The sequence below is a fragment of the Peromyscus maniculatus genome, chromosome 2, assembly GCF_049852395.1.
Source record: "Peromyscus maniculatus bairdii isolate BWxNUB_F1_BW_parent chromosome 2, HU_Pman_BW_mat_3.1, whole genome shotgun sequence".
Lineage (NCBI taxonomy): Eukaryota > Metazoa > Chordata > Mammalia > Rodentia > Cricetidae > Peromyscus > Peromyscus maniculatus.
Genome location: NC_134853.1, coordinates 159,749,410 through 159,772,278, shown reverse-complemented (window position 1 = coordinate 159,772,278; position 22,869 = coordinate 159,749,410). Strand labels below are relative to the sequence as shown.

Here is a 22,869-nt window from a genome sequence, read left to right as displayed (position 1 = left end):
TCAAAAGGTTAGTATGACTTCTTTCTGTTGTGACTACTTTCTTAGGACTCCCTTGTTGTGACCACCTTCAATCATGTCTTTGTCTCAAGAGGTTGTTAAGATTCACTTGTTAGGCTTGTGTCCTGCTCCTGTAACCCTGCCTATTTCCCCCCCATTTGGAAACTCCTTACCCCGAGCTATAAAAACCTTGTCTTCCTCGTGTCCAATGATGACCTCTTGAACTCTACCTTAGGGAGAGATAGCCCATGTACACACATTAAAAAAAAAGGCTTGCTTTAATTAATTGCTTGCTTCAGTTAATTTGGCCATCATGATTTGGGTAGGTGGTCTTTCTCCTTGCATCTTTAATAAAGACACGAGAAAAGGAAGAAACAGACTGATCTTCCCTCTCTTGTCGGCATCTGAATGGATCTCTTGGGTCATGACCAGGGTTGTAACAAAGATGACCTGTAGGCTGGAGAGATGGCTCAGCAGGTAAAAGCACTGGCTACTCTTCCTTAGGACCCCGGGTGTGGTGGTATTGTGTTCCCCAAAATATTGTGTACTCTAATAAATTTATCTGGGGTCAGAGAACAGACAGCCACTAGATACAAAGGCTAGAAAATGGTGGCACTCACACCTTTAATCCTAGCATTCCAGAGATAGAAATCCCTCTGGATCTCTGTGAGTTCAAGGCCACATTGGAAACAACCAAGCATGGTGACACACGCCTTTAATCCCAGAAAGCCAGTGTTTAATCCCAAGGAGTGGTGGTAGAAAGCAAAAAGATATATAAGGCGTGAGGACCAGAAACTTGAAGATTCAGGCTTTTGAGCAGCAGTTCAGCTGAGAGCCATTGGGATGAGGACACAGAAGCTTCCAGTCCGAGGAAACAGGACCAGCTGAGGAATTGGCAAGGTGAGATAGCTGTGGTTTGTTCTGTCTCTCTGATCTATCAGCATTGACCCCAATAACTGGCCTCGGATTTGATTTTATTAATAAGAACCTTTAAGATTCCTGCTACACCCGGGTTAGATTCCCAGCATCTACATGGCAGCTCACAACTGTCTGTAACTCAGTGCCAGGGGATCCAGCTCCCTCTTCTGGCCTCTGCAGGCACTGCATGCATGTGGTGTACACACATACTTGCAGACAAAGCACCCATGCAAAAGATGATGATGAGAAAGACTGAGAGCAAGGACCTCCTCTTCCCTGCACGACAACCTTTGACATTAAAACACAGAATCAATTGTATCCTGGATATATGAGGAGAAAGAGGGCCGAAGTGAGGGGTCGTGGTTTTTCTTCCCACAAGATGGTGGGGCTTTCCATCCTGACGGAGGGCAGCAGTGACTTAGCCAAAGGCACACACACACCCCTCTCCATCTTCCTAAGAGAGAGGCTGGTCCTGCTGACACCGGTATGACCATGGTTTAGGGCAAGAGGACTTTCTGGAAGGGAAAGGGCTGATGTTCATTGCACTTCTCTTTCCTGTGTTATAGCAATCAGCTCTGATTAACTATGGCAGTCAGACTAACTGAACTCTAGGGATTGAATAAAAGTATCTCTTGCCATAAGTGGGGCTAAACCTGTCAGAGAAGATTCTAGAACTATGCCTCCCAATATGTAGATACTTGTAGTCAGTGAGCACTTAAATGTCATGACTTTGTTTATTGATGCATCTATTTATTTATTTATTTATATTTATTTGAGACAGGGGCTTACTGTTTAGCTCTGGTTGGTTTGGAACTAACTTGCTATATAGACCAAGCTGGCCTTGAATTTATAAGATCCACGTGCCTCTGCCTCCTGAGGGCTGGGATTAAAGGTGTGCAGCACCACCATCCAGCTAGGTCTTTATTATTATTATTATTATTATTATTATTATTATTATTATTACTACTACTACTGTGCATGTAGACTCATATGCCACGGCATGCATGTGGCAGCCAGAGGACAACTGTGTATAGTTCATTCTTTCCTCTCATCTTTGCAGTAGTTCCAGAGACAAAATTCAGGTCGCCAGGCTGCAGTAAGCACCTATACTTGGTGAGCTATCTCACTGGTCCCACTACATTCTTGTTAAACACGAATTTATCATTTTACTTATTTATTTGTATGTACATGTGTGTATGCAGGTGCCTACAGAGGCCAGAAGTCATAGTAAGCCACCTTATGTGGGTTCTAGGAACCGAACCCGGGTCGTCTGGAAGAGCAGTAAGTGCTTCGAACCACTGAGCCATCTTCCCAGCCATCCCCCTTCCCCACTCTGTTCTTAATGCCGCAGGTGCCTTCTTTGGATGTTGTGTGGGCTACTGGTGGTTCTGCCCATCAAGTACCAAAGGTAACAGAGTCAGTGCCCTGTGGGTCAGATGCAGAGGGACCAGGGCTCCATGGGCATCAGCTTCCAGGGGCCATTGGCATGCAAGGGCTCACAGGGGGTACTGGGATGAACTAGCCCCTGAAATTACACCCTTGCTCACTTCTTCCTCTCCAACACCCCGTTCCCCTGGTTCCTGGACCCGTTTCTCCTGGAGGCATGTTCCTATCAAGTCATTGGCTCTCAAATGCTCATCTCACTGTCTGCATCTGGGGAAACTCACCTTTAAAACATGATTACATCACTGTAGATACTGCTCATGACCTTGGGTAATGGCACATAGAGCCCAACAGTAGGCGTTTCGTGACCACGAGGGGCCACATGTGACCCAGATCACTTGTGATCATGTCTAGGAAGTCGAAAAGAATACCACACCCAGAGTCATGGCGGTTCATTTTATTGCTCTTTATTTCGGCTCTTCCCCAAACACTTTACAGTCTCCATCTTGGCTCCTTTTCCAGGAAGCTGAAACTGCCTGGTTCTCGCCATCTTCACACCATCCCTCTGCCCTTCACAGACTGTTTCAAAATCGACACTGAAACAGGAACTGGCACAGCCCAGAAGCACCTAGGCCCATGTTAAAGAAAGTGGGGGTGAGGAAGAGCAAGGGGTCCACCCCCGGGGGGGGGGTTGTCACACTGGGAGTTGTCACACTGAGGGGAGTCACACCGGAGGGAGTCACACTGGTGAGTAAGTGTGATGGGACAGGCAGTGTCTGAGTCCTGGAGTTCCAGAAATTTCTGAAACAACCAACGCTGCCAGGGAGAACCATAGCACAATCTACAAAGACAAGCAGCCTCCGAGAGGGAGGCGCTCACTTCCCCTTAACATAGATAAAAATAAAAACCACAAAGCCACTCTAACTGAACACCACACATGTCAAACTCCACATCCCCATGGCAGCTCCCCCGGAGAGGTGCATGTGTTTTCTGCTCTAGAGCTGGAGGCAGGATTTGGGGCTTTACCCCCAGGGCAGGGGCCACTCTCTGCAGAGGCAGGAGGATGACAGCTTTGGAGGCTCTGTGGCCTGACCAGACACGGTGCTGGAGGCCCAGCTGGATGGAAAGGCCAGGGGTCTGTTTACAGAAGACACACTCTTATTTCTTCCAGGCAGTGACTGGTGTCCTGGATGCTTTTTCAATACACTGGGTAGTGTTTCTAAAGAGCCCACCACGGCAAGGGCAAAGGGTTAAAATGTGGATCTTGCCTGTCGGGGACAAGCCGAGTCTATGGCTAGCTCGTGTTGTCAGAGCCCAAGTCTGTGCTTATTGCTCAGTAGCATGCAACCAATGTTGATTGCATAGCCAAGGGAATAATCCAAGGTAAAAATCCTGTTTCCTTAAGAATGTATGACTGTAACCCTTTCTTCGTTATAAAATGGGACTGCTTAACCCTTCAAAGCAGAATTAATATTTCCCATATTCCTGCCCCTAAAGGACCTTCTTTATCTAAATAATTTTATGTTTCAAATATTATTTACTTGTATGTGTGCATGCCTGAGTGTATGTATGTGTACCATCTGTGTGCAGAAGCTCATGGAGGTCAGATAAGAGCGTTAGATCTCCCGGAACTGGAGTTATAGGTGGTTGTGACCCACCATGTGGGTGCTAAGAACTGGACCCAGGTCCTCTGCAAGAGCAGCAAGTGCTCTTAACCACTGGGCCGTCTCTCCATACCCTAAAAAATTTTATTTTTAATTATGTATATGGCTATGTGCACATGTGCGCAGTGCCATCAAGGGCCAGAAAGGGTATTGGCTCCATTGGATCTGGAGTTATAGACAGTTCTGAGTGTTGGGAATTGAACTTGGGTCCTTTTCCCGGGCAGCAAGCACTCTTAATTGTGGAGCTCTCCAGCTCCGGGGACTTTTCTAATTGAAGCAGAGGACACATTTACCTGTATCTGGATGGAAGGACTTGGAAAAGTGTGCTGGGGAATTCCATCTCCCAGGCAGTAGCTGGCTGAGAACTGATTGCTGAGGCTGGAGCCTGATCAGCAGCCTTGGACATTGTGGCCAACATCCAAGAGGAGGGATAGGTCATTTCTCAGGCTCTGGGAAGGTCCAAATCTGGCTAGTGGCAAAGAAACTATGTAGCTGTCTGGAGGGGACAGTGTCCAGAATAGGAAGGATGGTGGAAAGAGGGGCCCATGGACTGGCTAGAGAATCGAGGACCAGATAAAAAATGGAATAGCATTGACAGGTGAGGGCATCGTTACATACTGAACTTTGGACCGCAGATGCTGGTCTGGGGAGAGAACCCCCTAAAGGTGTGTGCCACCACTGCCTGGCTCCGTTTCCAGTGTGGCAGATGGACCTCTGCCTCCTGAGTGATAGGGTTAAGGGTGTGTGCTACCACTGTCTGGCCTGTATGTCTAATCTAGTGGCTGGCTCTGTCCTCCAATCCCCATGCAAGTTTATTGGGGTACACAATCTATCACTACAGCTCCCCAAATTTGGGCAGCCTGTATCCACAGCGGGTGAAGAACTCTCTTCAGCTAATATCTATTTCCGGAAGATTCTAAGCAGAACGATTGGACCCTCAGGGAGTGGGGACTCTATGTCCAGGAAGCCGGGAGAGGGTGAATGAGGAATGAATGGTTGGAGGGAGGCGAAAGTGAGATGATGGTGCTGTCCAAGGTCCACCAGGACCCTGGCCCCGCGGTCTACCTTGATTATCAGAGAATGGTGCTGGAAGACCCAGTGACCTCAGAACCTCCTTTCTCTCTCCCTTCATTCTGATCTAGGACAGAGGCTGAGAATTCTTGAGCAATGGTCTGACTACATGAAGTCTGGTTTTACCTGCCAGAGCTCTGCACACTAGCCATGAGTCCAGCTGTTTCCAGGGGGATGGTTGGGCTTACTGGGGGTGACTCCAGTGGACACTGAGGCCCTTATCCAGGGACAGCAAGGCACAAGAGGACTTGGGGGCACAGGAAGGACCTGGAGATTACAGGGGAAGAGGGAGGGCCAGGGCCCCTGCCAGTCAGGGCACCATGTGCCACCACTTGAAGGTGAAGGGCTTCCTGCGGACGTTGGTGCCACAGTGAACCTCTCCCAGGAACTTGTGGTAGGCAGAGATGTCGTCAATGAAAGTGCAGGCAAGGCCCAGGGGCTCCAGTAGGCTTCGAACATGTGTCTCCAGGCAGCACTCCTCCTCTATCTGGGGCCCGAAAGGCTTGGGGATGCCCAGGTCCTTGTCCAGCACAATCATGTTCACCTGGGAGGGGAGTGGGCATTTAGGGAGCAGCCACTGTTTGCCTAGAGGTGTCAAGCCCTCAGATCCCCGTTACTGTCCTAGGTGGGAAGTGTTAGCAGGATCTTCCCTTAGAGGTGGGGAAACTGAGGCTCGAATTGAGTTAAAGCGGGTTTGTGCTGTGACTTTTGCAAAGCACTTGCCTATCTGCTAAAGTAAAGGGTCCGGGCACACTGAGTGAGAAAGCAAGGTTAAGAATATCGTCACCAACAGGGAATGGAAGACCTCAGAGAGGGCAAATGCCAGACATGAGGTCACACAGCAGCTCAGCTGGGCCTCTCTAGAACTGGCTGCATCCTGCTGGGGGTAGCATGAGCAGGGGCTGGGGCTGGAGGGTCTCACCATGTTAGGGAAGAAAGCCCTGGCCTGGCGGTCTTCATCCATCTTAAACAGAGCGGGCAGGTCAATGATGTCCCTCTCAGTCAGTGCCAGCTCCTTCTTGAGGATGTCACGGTTCCAATCCAGGCAGCGCTGGGCGAGAGGGAGACAGGCAGCATGGAGATTAGGGGACACACACCTGTCACTTTGCCTGCATTCCAGAGAGATTCCTACTTAGCTGGTGTCCCTAACACCTCTCCAGCATCTCTCCACCAGGGCTAAGGGACAGTAGTAACTTTGTGTGTGTGTGTGTGTGTGTGTGTGTGTGTGTGTGTGTGTGTGTGTGTGTGTGTGTGTGTGAGAGAGAGAGAGAGAGAGAGAGAGAGAGAGAGAGAGAGAGAGAGATGGTCTCCCTGTGGAGCCCAGGCTATCCTGAAACTCTCTTTGTAGCCCAGGCTGCCCTTGGACTTACAGAGATCTGACTGCCTCTTTGGGTGCTTGGATTAAAGATATGCACCATTATGCCCCCTTAATGGCTCATTTTCAAATACGGCTTGAGACCCTGCTACAAATGGACAGAAAATGCTACACTCCTGCTAAGGCCTGCTAGTCCAGCTTATCCCCCCCCCCTTCAGCTCTATCAGCCTAGCTCCCCAACTTAAACTTTACAGTAGAAAATTGCTAGCAGCCAAGCTTGCCTGACAACGGGCAGACTTGACAGTCATATACTACAAACTAAAATAAACAGGGTGGGAAACACAGACTGAAGTCCTCAGAGTCCTTGCTGAAAAACAGACAAACTTAAGTGGCAGAGACTCAGGTGACCCTGGAGGGCTGTGTCCCCGATTACTCGGCTAATAAGGAAGGTGAGGAGGAGCTGGCCTTAGGGATTAAAGGCTCTCTCTGCCGTCAACCACTGCACCTGCCATCTGGGCTTTGCAAAGCTGTAAGATAAACTGCCTGGCTTCCGATACTCTGTCTCCCGAGCTCTTATTACAGAGTGTGGGTGTGGGTGTCTTTGTGTCTCACAGGGATCATGGAGGGATAGTCAGAGGTCAGCATCCCAGCAGCCAATGAGGCATTGGCACAGCTTCAGTTGGCCCTGTGTAGCTCCCCTGGGACTCTGCTGTCCCCTGGACCCCCACCACACTGCAGAGCATGGCTGGGTTGTGCCAGATTCTCTGAGCTTTTGGTGAGAGTTAATTGGTGGGCTCTTGCCACGGCTACCCCAGTGATTAGGCCAGGGGTGAACAGTGACTCAGGGTTAAGCAAACTGGTGCTGGGAAACTCCCTGTCCACAGTGACCAGTTCAGGTTGACCCAAGTCAGAGTGAGATCAAGTTCTCGTTCCAATGCTGGGGGACATCTAAGTCTTCATAGGTGGTGTGCAGTGTCTACGTGAGGCTTTGAACTTCTGCAGCCATGAGGGCACCTGCACATACCAATAAACACAGAGCAGGGAGAGCCGGAGCCCCGATCAGCCTGTGCCTGAGATCCACACAACCGCAGGGGTTTGCGTTGGCATAAACTTTAGACAAACTCTGCCCGACCCCGACCAAGGCCCGATGTTGAAACTCCAGCCCCTCCCCCCTTACCACTTTGTTCAACTCTGTTGCCCACTACGACCCACATCCTGGTAGCAAGGGCCAGACAGGTTCTAAAGATAAAACTGCCTTGTCTGGGTTTGCTCGGAGCCTCCGAAGTTGCATTGAACTTCTCACTCTCCAGACCTCCTATACAAACCCCAAGCACCCCCTTCAGCAGACACCCCTTTCCTGCTGCATCTGCCACTCACTGTTGGAAATAGACAGTCCAGTCTGTTGAGGCCAGGCTCCAGGCTCTTCTGTCTCTTTAAATGCCTCAGAAACCATTTCAAACAGACCAAACACCTTGAACTCCTTTCTGTTTGCTTGTGTTTTCTTTTCTTTTCTTTTTCCTCGGTTTTTCAAGACAGGGTTTCTCTGTGTAGCTTTGGAGCTCACTTTGTAGAGCAGGCTGGCCTCGAACTCACAGAAATTCACCTGCCTCTGCCTCCCGAGTGCTGGGATTAAAGGCATGTGCCACCACCACCCGGCTTTGTTTGTTTTTTCAATGGTTTCTCTACCAATGTGCAACTTTTAAGACTCGGGCACCCAGACTGTCAAGCCCAGACCCAACCCCTCAAAGCTGTGAGGTGCTGAAGCTCCCAAGTGAGGGGTACACTCAGGCCAGCATTGCCGTCCTGGACGGCAAGTCTGAAGCTTTAGTGAGTTTTAAGGGGAGTTCTGTAAGCGCTTGTCTGAAAGAATGCTGGAGCTCTGGACCTGTGCCCACCTTAACGGTTCATTTTAAAAAATGACTCTTGCTAATGCCTGCTAGTCCAGCTATGCCCCCACAAGCTCTATTAGCCTAGCTCCCCAACTTAAACTTTACAGTAGAAAATTGCTAGCAGCCGAGCTTGCCTGACAACGGGCAGACTTGACAGTCATACATCTGACACACTAAAATAAACAGGGTGGGAAACACAGACTGAAGTCAGCACAATCCTTGCTGCTTTCCCAAGTCTCCTGCTGGGATCTCAGGGTCTTGAGCCCTCTGCCCCTGTCAGCATGCGAACACAGCAAGGAGATCCATCACGGAGGCCCCTCTGGGCCAGAAGCCCCAGGCCCCCCACCCGCAGGCAGCCGCGGGCCTGGCCCCTCCCGCCGCCTGTTCCCGCACCTGGAAGTACTGGTTTTCCTGCGTGAGGCTCTCGTTGGACAGGATCTTGTTGATGGTGATGCGTTTGCTGCTCATTCCCCCCAGGCCTGTGGGGACCAGAGGGTGACAGGAAATCTTAGCTAGCCGCTGGGGGTTCCATCTGAGCCACCCAGGGGAGCAGCATACATTTCTCTCTCCATATCCACCATGGCCGTAAGCCGGGAAGGGGGTGTAGGCATCCTGCTCTCTCTGGCAGGAGGAGCAGACACCTGGGCGCCCCGTTAGAAGGTTAGTAGCTGATCCAATACCGGACCCCAGAGAGAGCCTGCCTTTGACTCCAGCTCCATAGCCTCGAGGTTTTAGTGACACCCAAGTGCCTGCGATTTGTCCTTTGGTCCCGCTGCTGGGGATGGAAACCAGGACCTCATAGACCCTAGATAAGCACTCTGCCATAGAACGACATCTCCCAGCCAAGAAAGCAGTCTTTTGAAAGTTTAATGTGGATTAATTTATCAGTACCCCTCCCAGTCACCGTGTCCCTATGAGGTTCCAGCTACTGTTGAAGGTCAGGAAGCTGAGGCACAGAGGTTCTATGAGTCACACTACAAGTGGCCACACAGGCAGACTGACTGCAATATATATATATTATATATATATTATATATATATATATTATATATATATATAATATATATATATTTTTTTTTCGAGACAGGGTTTCTCTGTGTAGCCTTGGCTGTCCTGGAACTCACTCTGTAGACCAGGCTGCCCTCTAACTCATAGATCTGCCTGCCTTGTATATTTGATTAAGTTTTTTCCTTTTAATTTTGTTTTTGTTTTTGTTTTTTGAGACAGGGTTTCTCTGTGTAGCCCTGGCTGTCCTGGGACTCACTTGGTAGCCCAGGCTGGCCTCGAAATCACAGAAATCCGCCTGGCTCTGCCTCCCGAGTGCTGGGATTAAAGGCGTGTGCCACCACTGCCCGGCTCCTTTTAATTTTTTGTTTATAGAGTGTCTCTATAAACTTGTGGCCTGGAACCCACAATCTTCTGCATCAGCCTCCCAGGTGTTAAGACCTGTTATATTTGATTTTTGTTTGATCTAGGAAGAGCCTGCCAGCTCTTGGCACGTCCCAGACTTGAAGCACCACGGCACCAAAGAGATCAGGGCTATGGGACCTTGCCCCTAGGCTTCCGCCACATCACGGCTCACCTGTATCAGTACCTCTAACCATGGGGTACGTGGGCAGCATTTGAGGCAAGTTTAAGATAGAAAGGAAGGTCCTAGAAAGCCAAGCCTCATGCCTGGCAACCCAGGAAAAACTCGCCATCAGGTCGCTAGCGCAAAAGGATGGGGGTCTTAAGTGGGTCTGTCCTTGACATCAGTAACACTCAGTTGCATGCCTTGGACAAGGAGGACGATAGCATAAGCATTAGCCAGTGGACTTTGAGCGTCAGGATACTAGCCTAAGATGTGGCAAAGAGTCACTTTAAAAAATGCCAAACGGGACAGAGACCACAGAGGTTATTATTCAACGCTGTAATACGTTGGATTCTAAGTGGTGAGGATGACGAATAGGCTGTGTCTATTTTACCACAGTAAGAGAGGGCAGAGGTGCTGTGGCCTCTCTCACCCTGTTGGCTGGTGGGTTTCCGCAGCGGATTCTCTTTCTCATGATTAATTCAAGTGCAAAACTCATCCCCAGGTCTGCCCCACTTAGGAGGGAGATCGAGTCTCGCTCCAGGCCCTGCAGGCACGATGTCAGCCGAAACCACTCCCCTTCCCAACATCAGCGCCTTTCTCTCCCCCTCTTTACATTTCTGGGGGAGGGCCGGAGGGGTATGTGGCTTAGCAGTAGCATGCATGATCATGGAGGGAGGTCCTGGCTTCCATCCCAGGACTTTGTGCATGCTAGGCAAGCACTCTACTGACTGTGCATCCCCAGCGATGCATGATTTTTGGTGGTAGAGCTGGGTTCAGAGACAAGGTCCTGTTGAGGGCCCCTGGGGCTTCCTGCTAAGGGCCTATGATCACTTACTGTGGTAGTTTGAATATAATTGGCCCTCATAATCTCATAGAGAGTGGCACTATTAGGAGGTTGGCTTTGTTGGAGTGAGTATGGCCTTGGAGGAAGTGCGTCACTGTGGGGGTGGGCTTTGAGGTCTCCTATGGTCAGGATACTGCCCAGTGTGTTAGTTGATTTCCTGTTTCCTGCAAGACATAGGATTCTCAGCTACACCTGCAGACCACATCTGCCTGCATGCCACCATGTTCTCTGCCATGATTATAAAGGCCTGAACCTCTGAACTGTAAGTGAGCTGCCCAGATTAAATGTTTTCTTTATAAGAGTTGCCATGGTCATGGCATCTCTTCACAGCAACAAAAACCCCAACTAAGACACTCACCCTTGAACATAACGGCCTCCCCATGGCCTTCCTTCTGCTTCTCTCGGAAGAGCTGGTAGCAGGCTGAGGTGCTGGCCATGAGCAGCCGAAATTCCTGCAAGAGACACCCCAGTGGATGGTACTGTCAGGGAGGGAAGATGGCCAGGACGTCAGAGGGACTAGGGCCCTGACTGCAAAGCACTTCCTGCCTCCCATGCTGAATGTCTTGGTTTCCTGGGAGAGTCCTCTGTCTCACATTTCTTCTATCCTGGGCAATAACATCAGGTCAAAGTATGGACCCTCTGCTGGCAAGGCCCTGCATGCATGGATTCTTGGCTATGCAATTCACTCTAGTCTTGGGGATCAGCTCACCTTTTTGCCTGGGATGGGGACGAAGGTCATAAACTCATCTACGTGACCCACAGTCAGCCAGTCGGAGTAGAGCTCCACGGGAGCCTGCACCTGCTGGGCCTGCAGGAAGTCACGCACCACCTTGGTCATCCTCCGGCCTCCAGACCTAGGGCAGGATTGGAGAAGAGGAGACTTTTAGCAGGTTACCCTTGTGGTCATTCCTGCACCAGAGCAGTCCCAGGACGAGATGTTCAGCATCTGGAACCCACGCTGGGTGTTACCAGCAAGGGCACAGGTGGGAGCCTGAGCTGAGACCCTGGTGCAGGAAGAAGGTACTGGAGCCCCGGGTGGGAAGAGGGCACAGTCAAACCGATGTGGAGGGTGTAGAGCTCAGCCTTTGCCCTGGAGTTTGCCAGTGAGCAGCTAAAGACATGTCTGTGACTTTCATCATCTCCTCCAAGGCAGGGTAAGGGCTCAGTACTCCACTGAGGCACAGGAAGTAGCTGCTGAGTGGATGAGTGACGAGTAGATTAGGGGACGGTGGGCTAATGGTCATTACCCATGTCCCCTAGATAGTAGAACATTCCATGTGGGTCAGAGGGTAACCTCTGGGTAACCTCAGGTTCCAGGCAGGTCTTCAGAAATGAGGACCCAAGCTGCTCACTTTCTCCCAGCAACTGTTTAGATCAAGGTAGAATCGGCCTTTCATTGGCTGGGCAGAGAGTACGGTTATCGTGGACAGCCGAAGGAGCCAGGGACTCATGTCTGTGAGGCAGGGCATCCCTTGTCTCTCTCTCATTTACAGGCAGCCCCCCACTCTCCCGCTCTCCTCTGCCAGTGTTCCTTCACTAGGCTCCCACGCCCCTGCCTCACCTGGCCTACATCTCACTATACACCTTCCCACTTGTGGAAGACAATTGTTGGATTGCATATTAGATCTTAATTTATACTGAGGTGTAAAGGCTAACATGGCTTTCTTTCCACCGGCGTCTGCTGATTTACAGTGTACTGCATCAGGGATATGTCCCCCTTACATTCACTCTAGGCACATTCACTCCAGGCCACTCCCAAAGGGACAATCGTGCTCCTGTGCCACCCCCAGGCCCACCCGGGTTCTCTTACAGAGGAAAACTGCTCCCGATGAGGATCCGGCCAAGAGGGTATGTCTTGCCATTCACCGTCACGGGGGGACTGACCTCCAGATTCCCAAAGGAGTCGAGGCTGGTGACATTCTCAAAGAGGGGCTCCCGGGTCACATAGCCGAAATCTGGGCCCTGGGCAGAGAGAGGGGGGCGGCATCTGCCTTTAGCCTCCTGCAGCCAGGAGTCCTCTTCCTCAGCAGCCATTCTGTGGTGACGCCCTGTGCCACCTGCAGTCTGGCGCTCTGGCTTCTCAGCCTCAAGGATGGCTGTACCTGAGGCTAGCTTATCGCCATTAGGGAGTCTGTGAGCACACTGACGCAGTGAGGGAGGCAGTGTGGGTGTGATGTGTGTGCACCCCATCTCAGCCTGGGCCCTGCCCCCTAGGCACGGGCACACAATGTGATGTCCAGATCTGGCCTCACACGTTCTGTTGACCTTCCTGGCCATCTCAGAATGTCTCTGGCCCTCGGTTTCCATTTCTGTGAGAGGGGTTTTCAACCAGAGGCAAGGGGGTGAACAGATTATCCCCAGGGATTTGCTAGACTTGCCCAGAGAGTGAATTGTGCACCCGAACCCACTATGAATGACTTCCGGCATCTCCCTGCAAGGAACTCAGGGTCACATGACTTGCTCTGGCCAATGAAATACGAGCAAGATGGGAGGCTGCCAGGGCCCACTTTCTCTTCTTCCCACACTAGGGGAGTGGCAGGTCTCAGCCAGGCTGTAGCTCTAGAATGAGGGCACAGAGACACAGCCAGCCGTCAGTTCAGGCGGTGAGCAGCAGGAGAGACCGGCTACTGCCAGTTACTAGGGTTTGGGGCTTATTTGTCACAGTGGCCTGACCTAGTGACAGCTGACTGATAGTTATTCCTACCTGTCCCAACAACAGCACCTGTCCATCAAGCCCATAGCGGGCCTAATTAATGGTCCTTAGTACTTCAGCAAACTGGATTTTGTACACAAGAAGGGAAGATCCTACCTGTCCCTGGATTTTAAGACTGCATATATATATATATATATATATATATATATATATATATATATATATATATACAAACTCTTTTATATATATATACAAACTCTTTGGGAGTTTGTACTAGAGCAGGAAGTAACTTGCTTGACCCAAAAAACCAAACCAACCAACAGAAAGACCCTGTGTGGTAGGCAGCTATGGTTTACTCAGCCTCAGCTAAGAGGCTCCAGGGACAGGCATGCTGGTGGGGTGGATGGCAGCAGCTTAGCGCTTTCTCGCCCGGGGGCCCTTGTTGGCCATGTGTGAGCTGGCCACAGGTGGCAGCTGGGGCTTTACAGCATCACACAGGGCGACAGGCATGCAGCACAAAGCCGGGCCTGGCCCGGCCTCTGGGAACAATGCAGCTGGGCCTTGGCATCAGGCCAGCCTGGAGCACTGAAGACAGATGGAGCCCAGGGGAAGAGAAAGGACAGGCTGGGAGCTTGGTTCTTATTCCCGCTGCCTGTGGTAGTCCTGGGGCAGTCAGTTTGATGGCCCTCTCCCCAGGGTCAGGGAAAATGGACAGTACCCACATGGAGGGCGACTGAGGGCTGTCTACAGGCTGGGGCAATGAAACTGGATCATGATGGCCACTGATGAGGCATAGTGCCCATGCCTTCTGCATGCCTCGATTGAGTAACAATCTTGGGCGACATCTCCCTGTTTTACAGAAGCACACTGAGGCTTATGAAAGTTCAGAAGCCTGCCCGAGGTCCCCTTTCTGCTATGGGGGTTCAAGACCAGGTTCCTCTGTCATCCCAGAGTGGGGCTCACATGCTGCTTCTACCTCCTCTCCAGAGGGGACTTGGGAAGGGCCACCTCTGAATGGCCTGACATCTATAGCAGGGTCCTGTCCTGAACGTGACTGTGGGAAAGCCAGATCTGCCGGTGTCTCTGTAACATGCTCCATGCCGGCTTCTGGCTCAGTGTGAAGAGTGAGGACGCAGAGAGGCATATTTCAGTCCTCCACATAGCTTGGAGGCCACAAAGTGGGGACGACAATGGCTTCCTGGGATGGGGAGGAGCCAAACTGCTTTAATAAACCCCATGGCACTGAGAGTCACATCCATGGAGTCCCGGTGAGCGGTGACATCTGTAGACTTCTGCCTGGCCTCTTTTGAAGCTTACTTAGCTACAAGTCGGAGGGCTGGGGCAGCAGCATGTGGACCTCTGGACCTGGGCCCTGCTCTGCTTCCCATGGTTCTCATTTCCCACAAGGCCGCTCTCCCAGTGTAGAGATGGCCTTGGACCTCAGGGCCCACTGACCCATCTTGCAGATGAGAAAACAGAGGCCCTAAGTGGAAGACTAGTTATTCTCATGTGCCCCACCTCACCTGACTGTGCTGTCCTCTGTCCCCACTGTCACCCCCAGGTGACCCTCAGCATCTCACCAGGAGCTGCTTAATAGGGAAGTCCTTCAGATTTCCATCTCGAGGGGAGTCCAGCACCACTGGGAAGCCTTTGTGGGGTGCCTCAATGTAGCCAAACTCGATTTCATCCTGTGGAGGAAAATAAGGAGGGCTTTCAGCTGTAGTGGTACCTAGGGGTGTCTGGAGCAGGATGGATGGGGGTGCAATCCCAGATCTCAGGAGGCAGAGGAGGCGGCTGGAGAATATGAGGCCAGCCTGGGCTACATAGGAGGAGGCTGGAGAGTATGAGGCCAGCCTGGGCTATATATTGAGACCCTGGTTTAGAAAACTCAAAGCACAAGGGGCTGGGAATATAACCCAGTCGGTAGAGTGCTTGGCTAACCCACATGAAGTCCTGGGTTCAAGCACCATTGCTACATACATCGAGCATGGTGGCACATGCCCGTGTAATCCTAGCACTTGGGAGGTGAATGCAGGAGGATCGGAATTTCAAGGTCATTCTCTATGACACAGTGAGTTCAAGGCCAGCCTGGGATATGGGAGACCTTGTTACAGAACAAACATAAAAAGCACAAGCAAACGAGGCATGGCAGCGTACCCTGTCATCAGAACTCAGAAGGCAGAGGCCAGCCTGGGCTACATAGTGAGAACCTGGCTCACAAACGAAAACAAAAGAGAGCCAGTGAGACACCTCAGCAGGTAAAGGACCTCACTGCCGAGCCTGACGGCATGAGTTTGATGCCCGGACCCACACGATGGAAGGAGAGGACTAACTGCTCCAAGCTGCCCTCTGACCTCCTCCACGTGTGGGTTGTGATGTGCGCACCACCCCAGCGAATCAACGTAATGAGAAGATTTAACACAAAATGAGCACACTTGGGCCTCGCTTGGGAAGTGTGAATCGTTCACCGCCTGCCTCCAGTCCCCAGCTCTCCTCCTAATAAGCAAATGATGGCAGGGCATCTTTCCACAGACTGCCTCTGCCCATCGCAAAAGTCACACAGCAATCTCTTAGTGACACCAACCTCATTTAAAAAACATAAATAGCTGTATCGTAAATATATTTCCTTCCAAGTAGAAACTCAAGCATATTCTGTATCTTTAGTCACAGACTGGCCTTTTTCTTTTTAATTGCCACATAGTACTCCCTGTGAGGGTGTCACCAGCCTCCAAGGATGGATACAGATGGTTTCAGTCTAGGCCTCCACTAGAAGCCACACCTGTTCTCAAAGGTCTCTGTGCACATGAGCAGACGGGAATCCACACACACGCAGGCAGCTGGGCACCAGGGTGCTCACAGCAAGTCTCTTGGGGCCAGAGCCCTTGCTGCGCCTTTCCCCTGGGCCCGGGCCCCTCTCACCTGGATCCAGCGGTCTCCACGATTCATGTACTGGAAGCAGACCTTCAGTTCGCAGTTGGTCTTCTCCACCAGGTTCTTCACCTCTTTCAGGAACAGGTAATTGTCCTTCATGCTGAGGAGCATCAGGAAGAGGCCGAGAGGAAGAGTGAGGGGGGCAAGTGCCGCCCGTCTGGGGCGGTCACAGCCGCTGGCACTCTGGACTGAGTTGTGGTGATGAAGGCTCGTCTGTGTCCACAGCCACTTTGTAAAGGCCACTGGGGCCGTGGGCCACGTAACCCCACCCGCTTACGCAGTTTTTTTTATCAAGGTCTCACGGATATAAGACAAGGAAGGGACCTACCACCCACGCATGCTCTCTGACTCCCCAGATTTTGGACAGTGTTATGCCTGGGATGTGGGAGAGCCTGACAGGAAGGGTAAGGGCGGGCAGAGGGTCACTAGGGAGCTGTCAGTCATACGCTTTAGCGGCTTCTCGCCCTTCCCGCTCGTCTTGCTGTGCTAACCAAGCACACGTTGCACACTCAGTAGAAACCTGATGGAGCAGTGAGCAAAGTGAGCTGGGGACAGCAGAGGCAGAGAGTGAGAAGGAAGGGGGAAACATGGCCTTTGTGGCATACTCCTGAGCCGGGGTACACGGCTAGATGCAGAGGCGTCATCTCAGTCCTCACAGCAAGCCTGTGGTACGTGCATTTCAGAGAAACTGAGGCACAGAGAGACCACGTGAACTGCTGCAGGTCATACAGCTGCTAAGTGGCAGAGACGGGAATTGGATTTAGGTCCGTCTGACCCTGAAGGCCAGTGCTTGACCACTCTGCCGCACTGCTTTGTGGACCAGGCCTGTCCCTTACCAGCACACGAACACGGAGACGGGAGGCAGAATGTTGGGGGTCATAATCCACGGTGCAATCCGGAACATCACCGAGTCTGTGAAGATGGGTGTCAGTGGGATGCCCTGGGTGTGGGAGGAGCACCGGTGAGCCACATTGGGGTACTTGTGGTCCCCGATTCCCTCTCGGTGGGTGAGACCGACAACAATGCATTTACTGAGCACTTACTGTATGCTAGGAACTGCGCCAAGTATTGTTTTTGTGTGTATGTGTGGGTTTGTGTTTCTGTGTGTGTGTGATGTGCATGTGTGTGTAATGCCCATGATGGTCAGAAGAGAGCATCCGATTCCCCTAGAGCCAGAGTTACACGCAGTTGTGAGCTGCCTATCACGTGGGTGCTGGGGAATGAACTTCACTCCTCTGGAAGAGCAGCCAGTGCTCTTAACTGCTGAACCATCTCTCCAGCTCCAAGCATTGTTGCCCGCACCAACTCATTCCCAGGAGACAGATGCTACTGTAATCCTTACTTTTCAGATCGGGAGACTAAGAATTGTCAAGTCACATGGTTAGAAAGGCCTCGCTCCTATCCTTCACTCACACTTTGCCCCGTCGCAGTTCCCAGGTCCGAGCCAGGGGCACGGCTGCACAGGGGAGGCCCGTGGCTCTCACCTCTGCCATGTACTCCAGCAGACTGACGTGGATGGAGACCAGGCCTGAGAAGCTCTCGTCGGGGAAACGGAGGCCTTCCACGAAGAACAGCAACTCCGCAGAACCCCCCGTGTACTTCACCACGTGGTAGAGCTTCTGCCGGCCCAGGATGTGAATGTAGCGCTGGCCGAAGAACGGGTCTGTAGGGGGTGGACCCGTGTTAGCACCCTCTCCCCTCAGGAGCTCAGGGAGCTCTCTGATGGGGGCAAGGGGCAGAGTGACTTGTCCGTTAGACACAGAGAAACGCACAAGTGGAAAGCAGCCCAGGACGGTGCAAACTGGCCATTGCCATAGTCTGGGAGGCCGTGTGGCCTGCTGGCTTCTGGCTTCCTCATCTGGAAAATGAGCTGTTTGGGGGATGAGGGTAGATGGGAGCGGCATGGCTAGCAAAGCAGTAGGGAGGCGTTATTCCCATTTTACAGAGGAGGAGATGGGCTCAGCAATGGCTAGGCAGGGCCTCCAATTCACGTCTAACTCCGAATGCCAAGTTCCTATTCTCTTTGTATGAATAAAACACCAGTGTGCCATTTGTTTGAGAAATTCTCCTCTGTAGTGTAGACGCCCCACTGTGTGGATCTTGGGTAGGAAGGCAGACACTCCTGCCCTGTGAAACTCCCAGCCCTTTACAGTGCTGTTCCCTCTGCCTGGAAGACTGGTGTCCTTAATCCTTTCAGGGAGTCCTTTGTGGATTCCCAGAGAGCAAGCCAGGGTCCATGTGGACCTTCTGAATCTCAGCCTGTACAAATGCATGCTGCCAGGTGAGAGACAGCCCTGCCAGGCCATCTGCCTGGCTGGCACGTGGTCACATTTAATAAAATGTCCATTGAATGAAGCAATGACTCCCATTAGTCCCTGTGAGAGAGGCCCACAGGGGATTCCAGGGCTGGTCCAGAGCCCATGAATTAATTGAATTACTTGGTTCAGTGTGAGCGAAGACCTTCAGGGAGTCAAAGGCCACGGTGCAGCCTCTGTGTCTAAGAGGGATGCTCAGCCGATGATAAGACAGCGGATGTGGGGAGCATCTAACGGCAGTGTCACAGCGGAGATCTTGTCTGTTACTCAGGGCGGGGAAGGGCAGGGAGGCAGGGGAGACTTCTGAGCAGAGGGAAGTGGCTTTGAGACACCCCGGTGGGGCAACAGGGTGCCTGCAAAGATGTAGAGGGAAAGAGATACTTGCATTGACAAAGGCCTGGAGAGAGGACCCTACACAGTTCCCGAAGCACCTTCTTTAGGCCCTGCGAAACTGGAAGGGCAGATCAGGCTCCGTTCAGCACTTTCAATGACAATACATTGGTTAATGACCAGCAGCCCAAGGGTTAGAACACGGATCAGGACCATTCCCGGTATACAGGGCTAAAATCTGTCAAGTCCAATGTATCCCAAAACGCAGGCTTGAGACAGCACCTGCTTTAGGACTGTGTGCTCACCGGGACCCTGATTATGAATGGCACCATGAACAAGTGACCTTCCTGACTTCCCAAGTCAGAGGGACCTCAGGTCAGGCGTCATCTGGACTCGGCAAGTTACAAACCTTCTCTGAACTCCATTAACCTATCAAACAGGTCACTCAGCTGCTAACTGGGGGAGAGCAGTCCCTGTCTTATAGGGTCATTGCAGGCGACACAGCATCAGTGGCTTCAGTAACCTTGGGGACGCGGGTAACAACACAGCTGGGACCTAAGGGTCCTGGGAGGAGAAGCCGGATGTGGCTAGTGTGCCCCTCGCTGTCACTCACCACTTTGCCATCCAGTGCCTTCCAGATGGGAGGCACAGAAGTGGCATTGCAGCCTCCCGGAGGTGGGGTTGGGCGTTGAGATGCACAACCCTGACCCTGCAGGTCCTAAGCACCCTATCCCAGCCCAGCATGGAAGGTGATGTCCTTCTCACCCCAGACTGCCGGCAGGTGCCCCAGGACCCAGTCTCTGCTCGGATCCAGTTGGATGTGTCTCTATGGTGGCTCCCCTTCCCTACCCATGACACCCACAAGACACAGGCTGTACCTCAGCTGATCTCATGGGAGTGATGTCAAACACAGAAGGCACCCTGATTTTACAGAAGCTATAGCTATTGAGTTTACCTAGGCTCTCATGGGCAGAGGGAGGCGGGTCTGGCCGGAGGATGCATTCTGCACAGTGGCTGGCAGCTGGCGCCTTTCTCTTCCCCACGTAGCCTATGCCTTGTGATTCACAATGTGTCTCTGTTTGGGGCTGCTTTCTGGCAGTTAGTGCCAGCGCCAGGAAGATTGAATTTCATGCAGGAACAACACAACCCTTGTTTCAAAGAGCCTCCATTGCTGTTCAGGATCTCCAGCTCGGTGCAGATCTCGCCACCGCCGGCATGGCTGGCTGTCCTTGCAAGTGCCAACAATGCACTTCTATTGAGTGGCCCCCCACAGCCTTGTGCTGGACCTGCCAGCACCCCTAGCCTCTCCTGAGCTCCAGTCATCTGCCCTGGCTGGCCAGCGCATGGCCTGGTTTGGCACAACCTTTCCAGTTGCAAAGAGACGGATAGTGTAACCGTTGGTCTCGGCTTGCCTGTGATGGAAGGGTGTCTTGGCATGACCGACCTCCAGTGCCAAAAACCAGGGAGGTGCTGGACAAGTGGGGGCAGGTTGTTTACTGTGTCCTCGGGGGAGAAGGTAAGTCTCCAATTTGGGGGGTCCTGGGGAGAGTAATTTTCTAGGTCCTCCAAGGAGCATTGGAGAATTCTGTCATAATAATTGCCAGTTCATATAACTCCAGCCAAAGCAAAAGCTACTTTTTTACAGAGCTTTCCATGGGCCAGCATGATAGTGGGGACCCCAGTGCAGTCCACCCCACACCACAGAGGGGCCCTCAGGGATCCCAGAGCCCAGCTCCTGACCCTGTGGGAGACTGGACTGTCTGTCTCTCCTAGGACACAGGTCATGACATTGAAGTAACATGACACATTACACACAAGGTACTCAGATTCTGACCAAATCCCCCATCGGCTCACATGGAAGAAAAGGATATTGGACCAAAGAATAAGATTAATTGTCCCTTTTGCTGGGCCCTGGTGACTCAGAGTATTCCCCTGGGCGACTGTCTATTTGATAACAATATAGCCTCACTTGAGAAAGGAAGTCTCAATGAGGAACTGTCCAGAGTGGCCTGTGAGTATGCCTGTGAACGATTTTTCTTAATTGGTTAACTGAGGTGAGCTAAAGTGTGTGGCAGGCACCGTTTCATGGGCTGGACGCTGGACTGAATGAAAAGAAAAATGAGCTAAGCTGCCACTGCGGCTTCCCTGCTATGATGGGCGGTAACCTGGAACGGTGAGATGGATAAATAATAAACCCTTATTCTTCTAAACTGTTTTTACCAGAGTATTTTATCACAGATGCAGAAATGCAACCTAGACAGCTGGAGTCCATATCTAGAGGGAAACTGACTAGGGAGGTAACTAGGGAGGTGGTCCCTGACCCAGCAGCCACCCTCCCTCTAGGACGGTGGTCCAGCTAAGACATCCAGGGGATCCTCTCTGCCCGCTTGCGGCGGGAGCTTTCTTGCCTGCTCAGGACCCATCTCAATGGTCAGTGGAGAGATGAGAATGGACCCAGGCCTGAGTATACTCCAGTTAGCAAAGCAAAGAAGCATCTAGAGAATGCCCGGATGTTGATATCAGCCACAGGTCAACGCCAAGGCTGAGTCAAAGCCCAGACTGGGTCTTCCTGGTTCCCTTCTGCCGCTGGGTGACTCTCATCTGGACCGTGCGAACATCAACTTCTCAGCCCCCTGGGGCAGCGGAGCCAGCCTGACTTCAACCATCTGTCAGAGCCCAGAGAGGAGCATCATAGGGCTCTGTCCACTAGTGTCCCAGCTAAGTCCCTCCTTGAAGTCAGGGTCCTGCCTGTTTTTAGTGGATTTGTCCAGAAGGGGTCCCAGGGTGAGGCCCAAGGCTCTGGCCTTCAGACAGGAGGTCCCATAACACCTGACTAACCTCAAGATGCTTTACAGAGGGGCTCTTCACATGGGTGGAAAATCTTAGCACTTCTGTCCCACCCCCTCTGGGGGCTGGGGATGCACTCAGGTGTAGAGCGCTTGCTCAGTGTCTACCAGGCTCTGGTTAGATCCTCAGCACCACATAATGGGGCATGATGGTGGCAAGTGGCTTTAATCCCAGCACTTGGGAGATGGCTACAGGAGGGTCAGGTGGTCAAGGTCATCCTCCTTTCCCTACATATTGCTGTGGATATCATTCTGTATAAATAAAACACTGGTTGGCCAGTGGCCAGGCAGGAAGTATAGGCGGGACAAGGAGAGAGGAGAATTCTGGGAAGTGGAAGGCTGAGTCAGAGAGAGACACTGCCAGGCGCCGCCATGACAAGCAGCATGTGAAGATGCCGGTAAGCCACAAGCCACGTGGCAAGGTATAGATTTATAGAAATGGGTTAATTTAAGATATAAGAACAGTTAGCATGAAGCCTTCCATGGCCATACAGTTGTAAATAATATAAGCATCTGTGTGTTTATTTTATAAGTGGGCTGTCGGACTGCAGGGGCTCAGCGGGACACAGAGAGAAAACTCCAGCTACAACATATGGAGTTAGAGACCATGGAACCCTATCTTAACAAACAAACAAAAACAAAACCTCTGAGGTGACCCTCCACTGCACTAAGAACAAAACATAAACTGTGTCTTCGCTCTGACCTCGGCTCTCTAAGCATCCACCCACCACCTCTCTTCCCACTGCCCAGCCTGGTCTTTCTGTTTCTCTGAAGCACTGAACCAGCCCCCTCTTCTGAGCTTGCTGTACATTATGCCCATTCTTTAGCTTGCTCCTCCCCAGCTCCTCCCCAGCTCCCCCCAGCTCCCCCCCAGCTCCCCCCCAGCTCCTCCCCAGCTCCCTCCCAGCTCCCTCCCAGCTCCCCCCAGCTCCTCCCCAGCTCCTCCCCAGGTCCTTCTCCTTGTTTCCTTTGAGTCTCATCTCAAATGTTACTCCCCACAGAAGCCTCTCTGGACCACCTAGCCAGCTCAGCCTCTGTGCTAATGTTTCCTGGGTCCTGATCTGTTCCATTTCTTCTGACATGTCTTCCTCACTCAGGGGACGCTCCTCCAGGGCAGAGGGGGTGAGGGGACAGTTATGTT

General features: G+C 51.9%; 1 protein-coding gene across 2 annotated transcripts in view; it reads right to left on the bottom strand.

The window, feature by feature from the left end:
* Positions 1–2,749: 2,749 nt before the first annotated feature.
* Positions 2,750–22,869, bottom strand: part of Padi2 (peptidyl arginine deiminase 2) — a 42,402-nt gene continuing 22,282 nt past the window's right edge. For both annotated transcript variants that reach the window (XM_076565567.1, XM_076565566.1), the window contains 10 exons: positions 17,722–17,900; positions 17,074–17,177; positions 16,226–16,337; positions 14,887–14,994; positions 12,464–12,615; positions 11,363–11,507; positions 11,012–11,105; positions 8,631–8,716; positions 5,956–6,084; positions 2,750–5,577 (listed from right to left, as the gene is read on the bottom strand). In XM_076565567.1, coding sequence (XP_076421682.1) covers positions 5,344–5,577; positions 5,956–6,084; positions 8,631–8,716; positions 11,012–11,105; positions 11,363–11,507; positions 12,464–12,615; positions 14,887–14,994; positions 16,226–16,337; positions 17,074–17,177; positions 17,722–17,900 — 1,343 coding nt within the window. In that variant the 3' untranslated portion in view covers positions 2,750–5,343. The remainder of the gene's footprint in view (positions 5,578–5,955; positions 6,085–8,630; positions 8,717–11,011; positions 11,106–11,362; positions 11,508–12,463; positions 12,616–14,886; positions 14,995–16,225; positions 16,338–17,073; positions 17,178–17,721; positions 17,901–22,869) is intronic.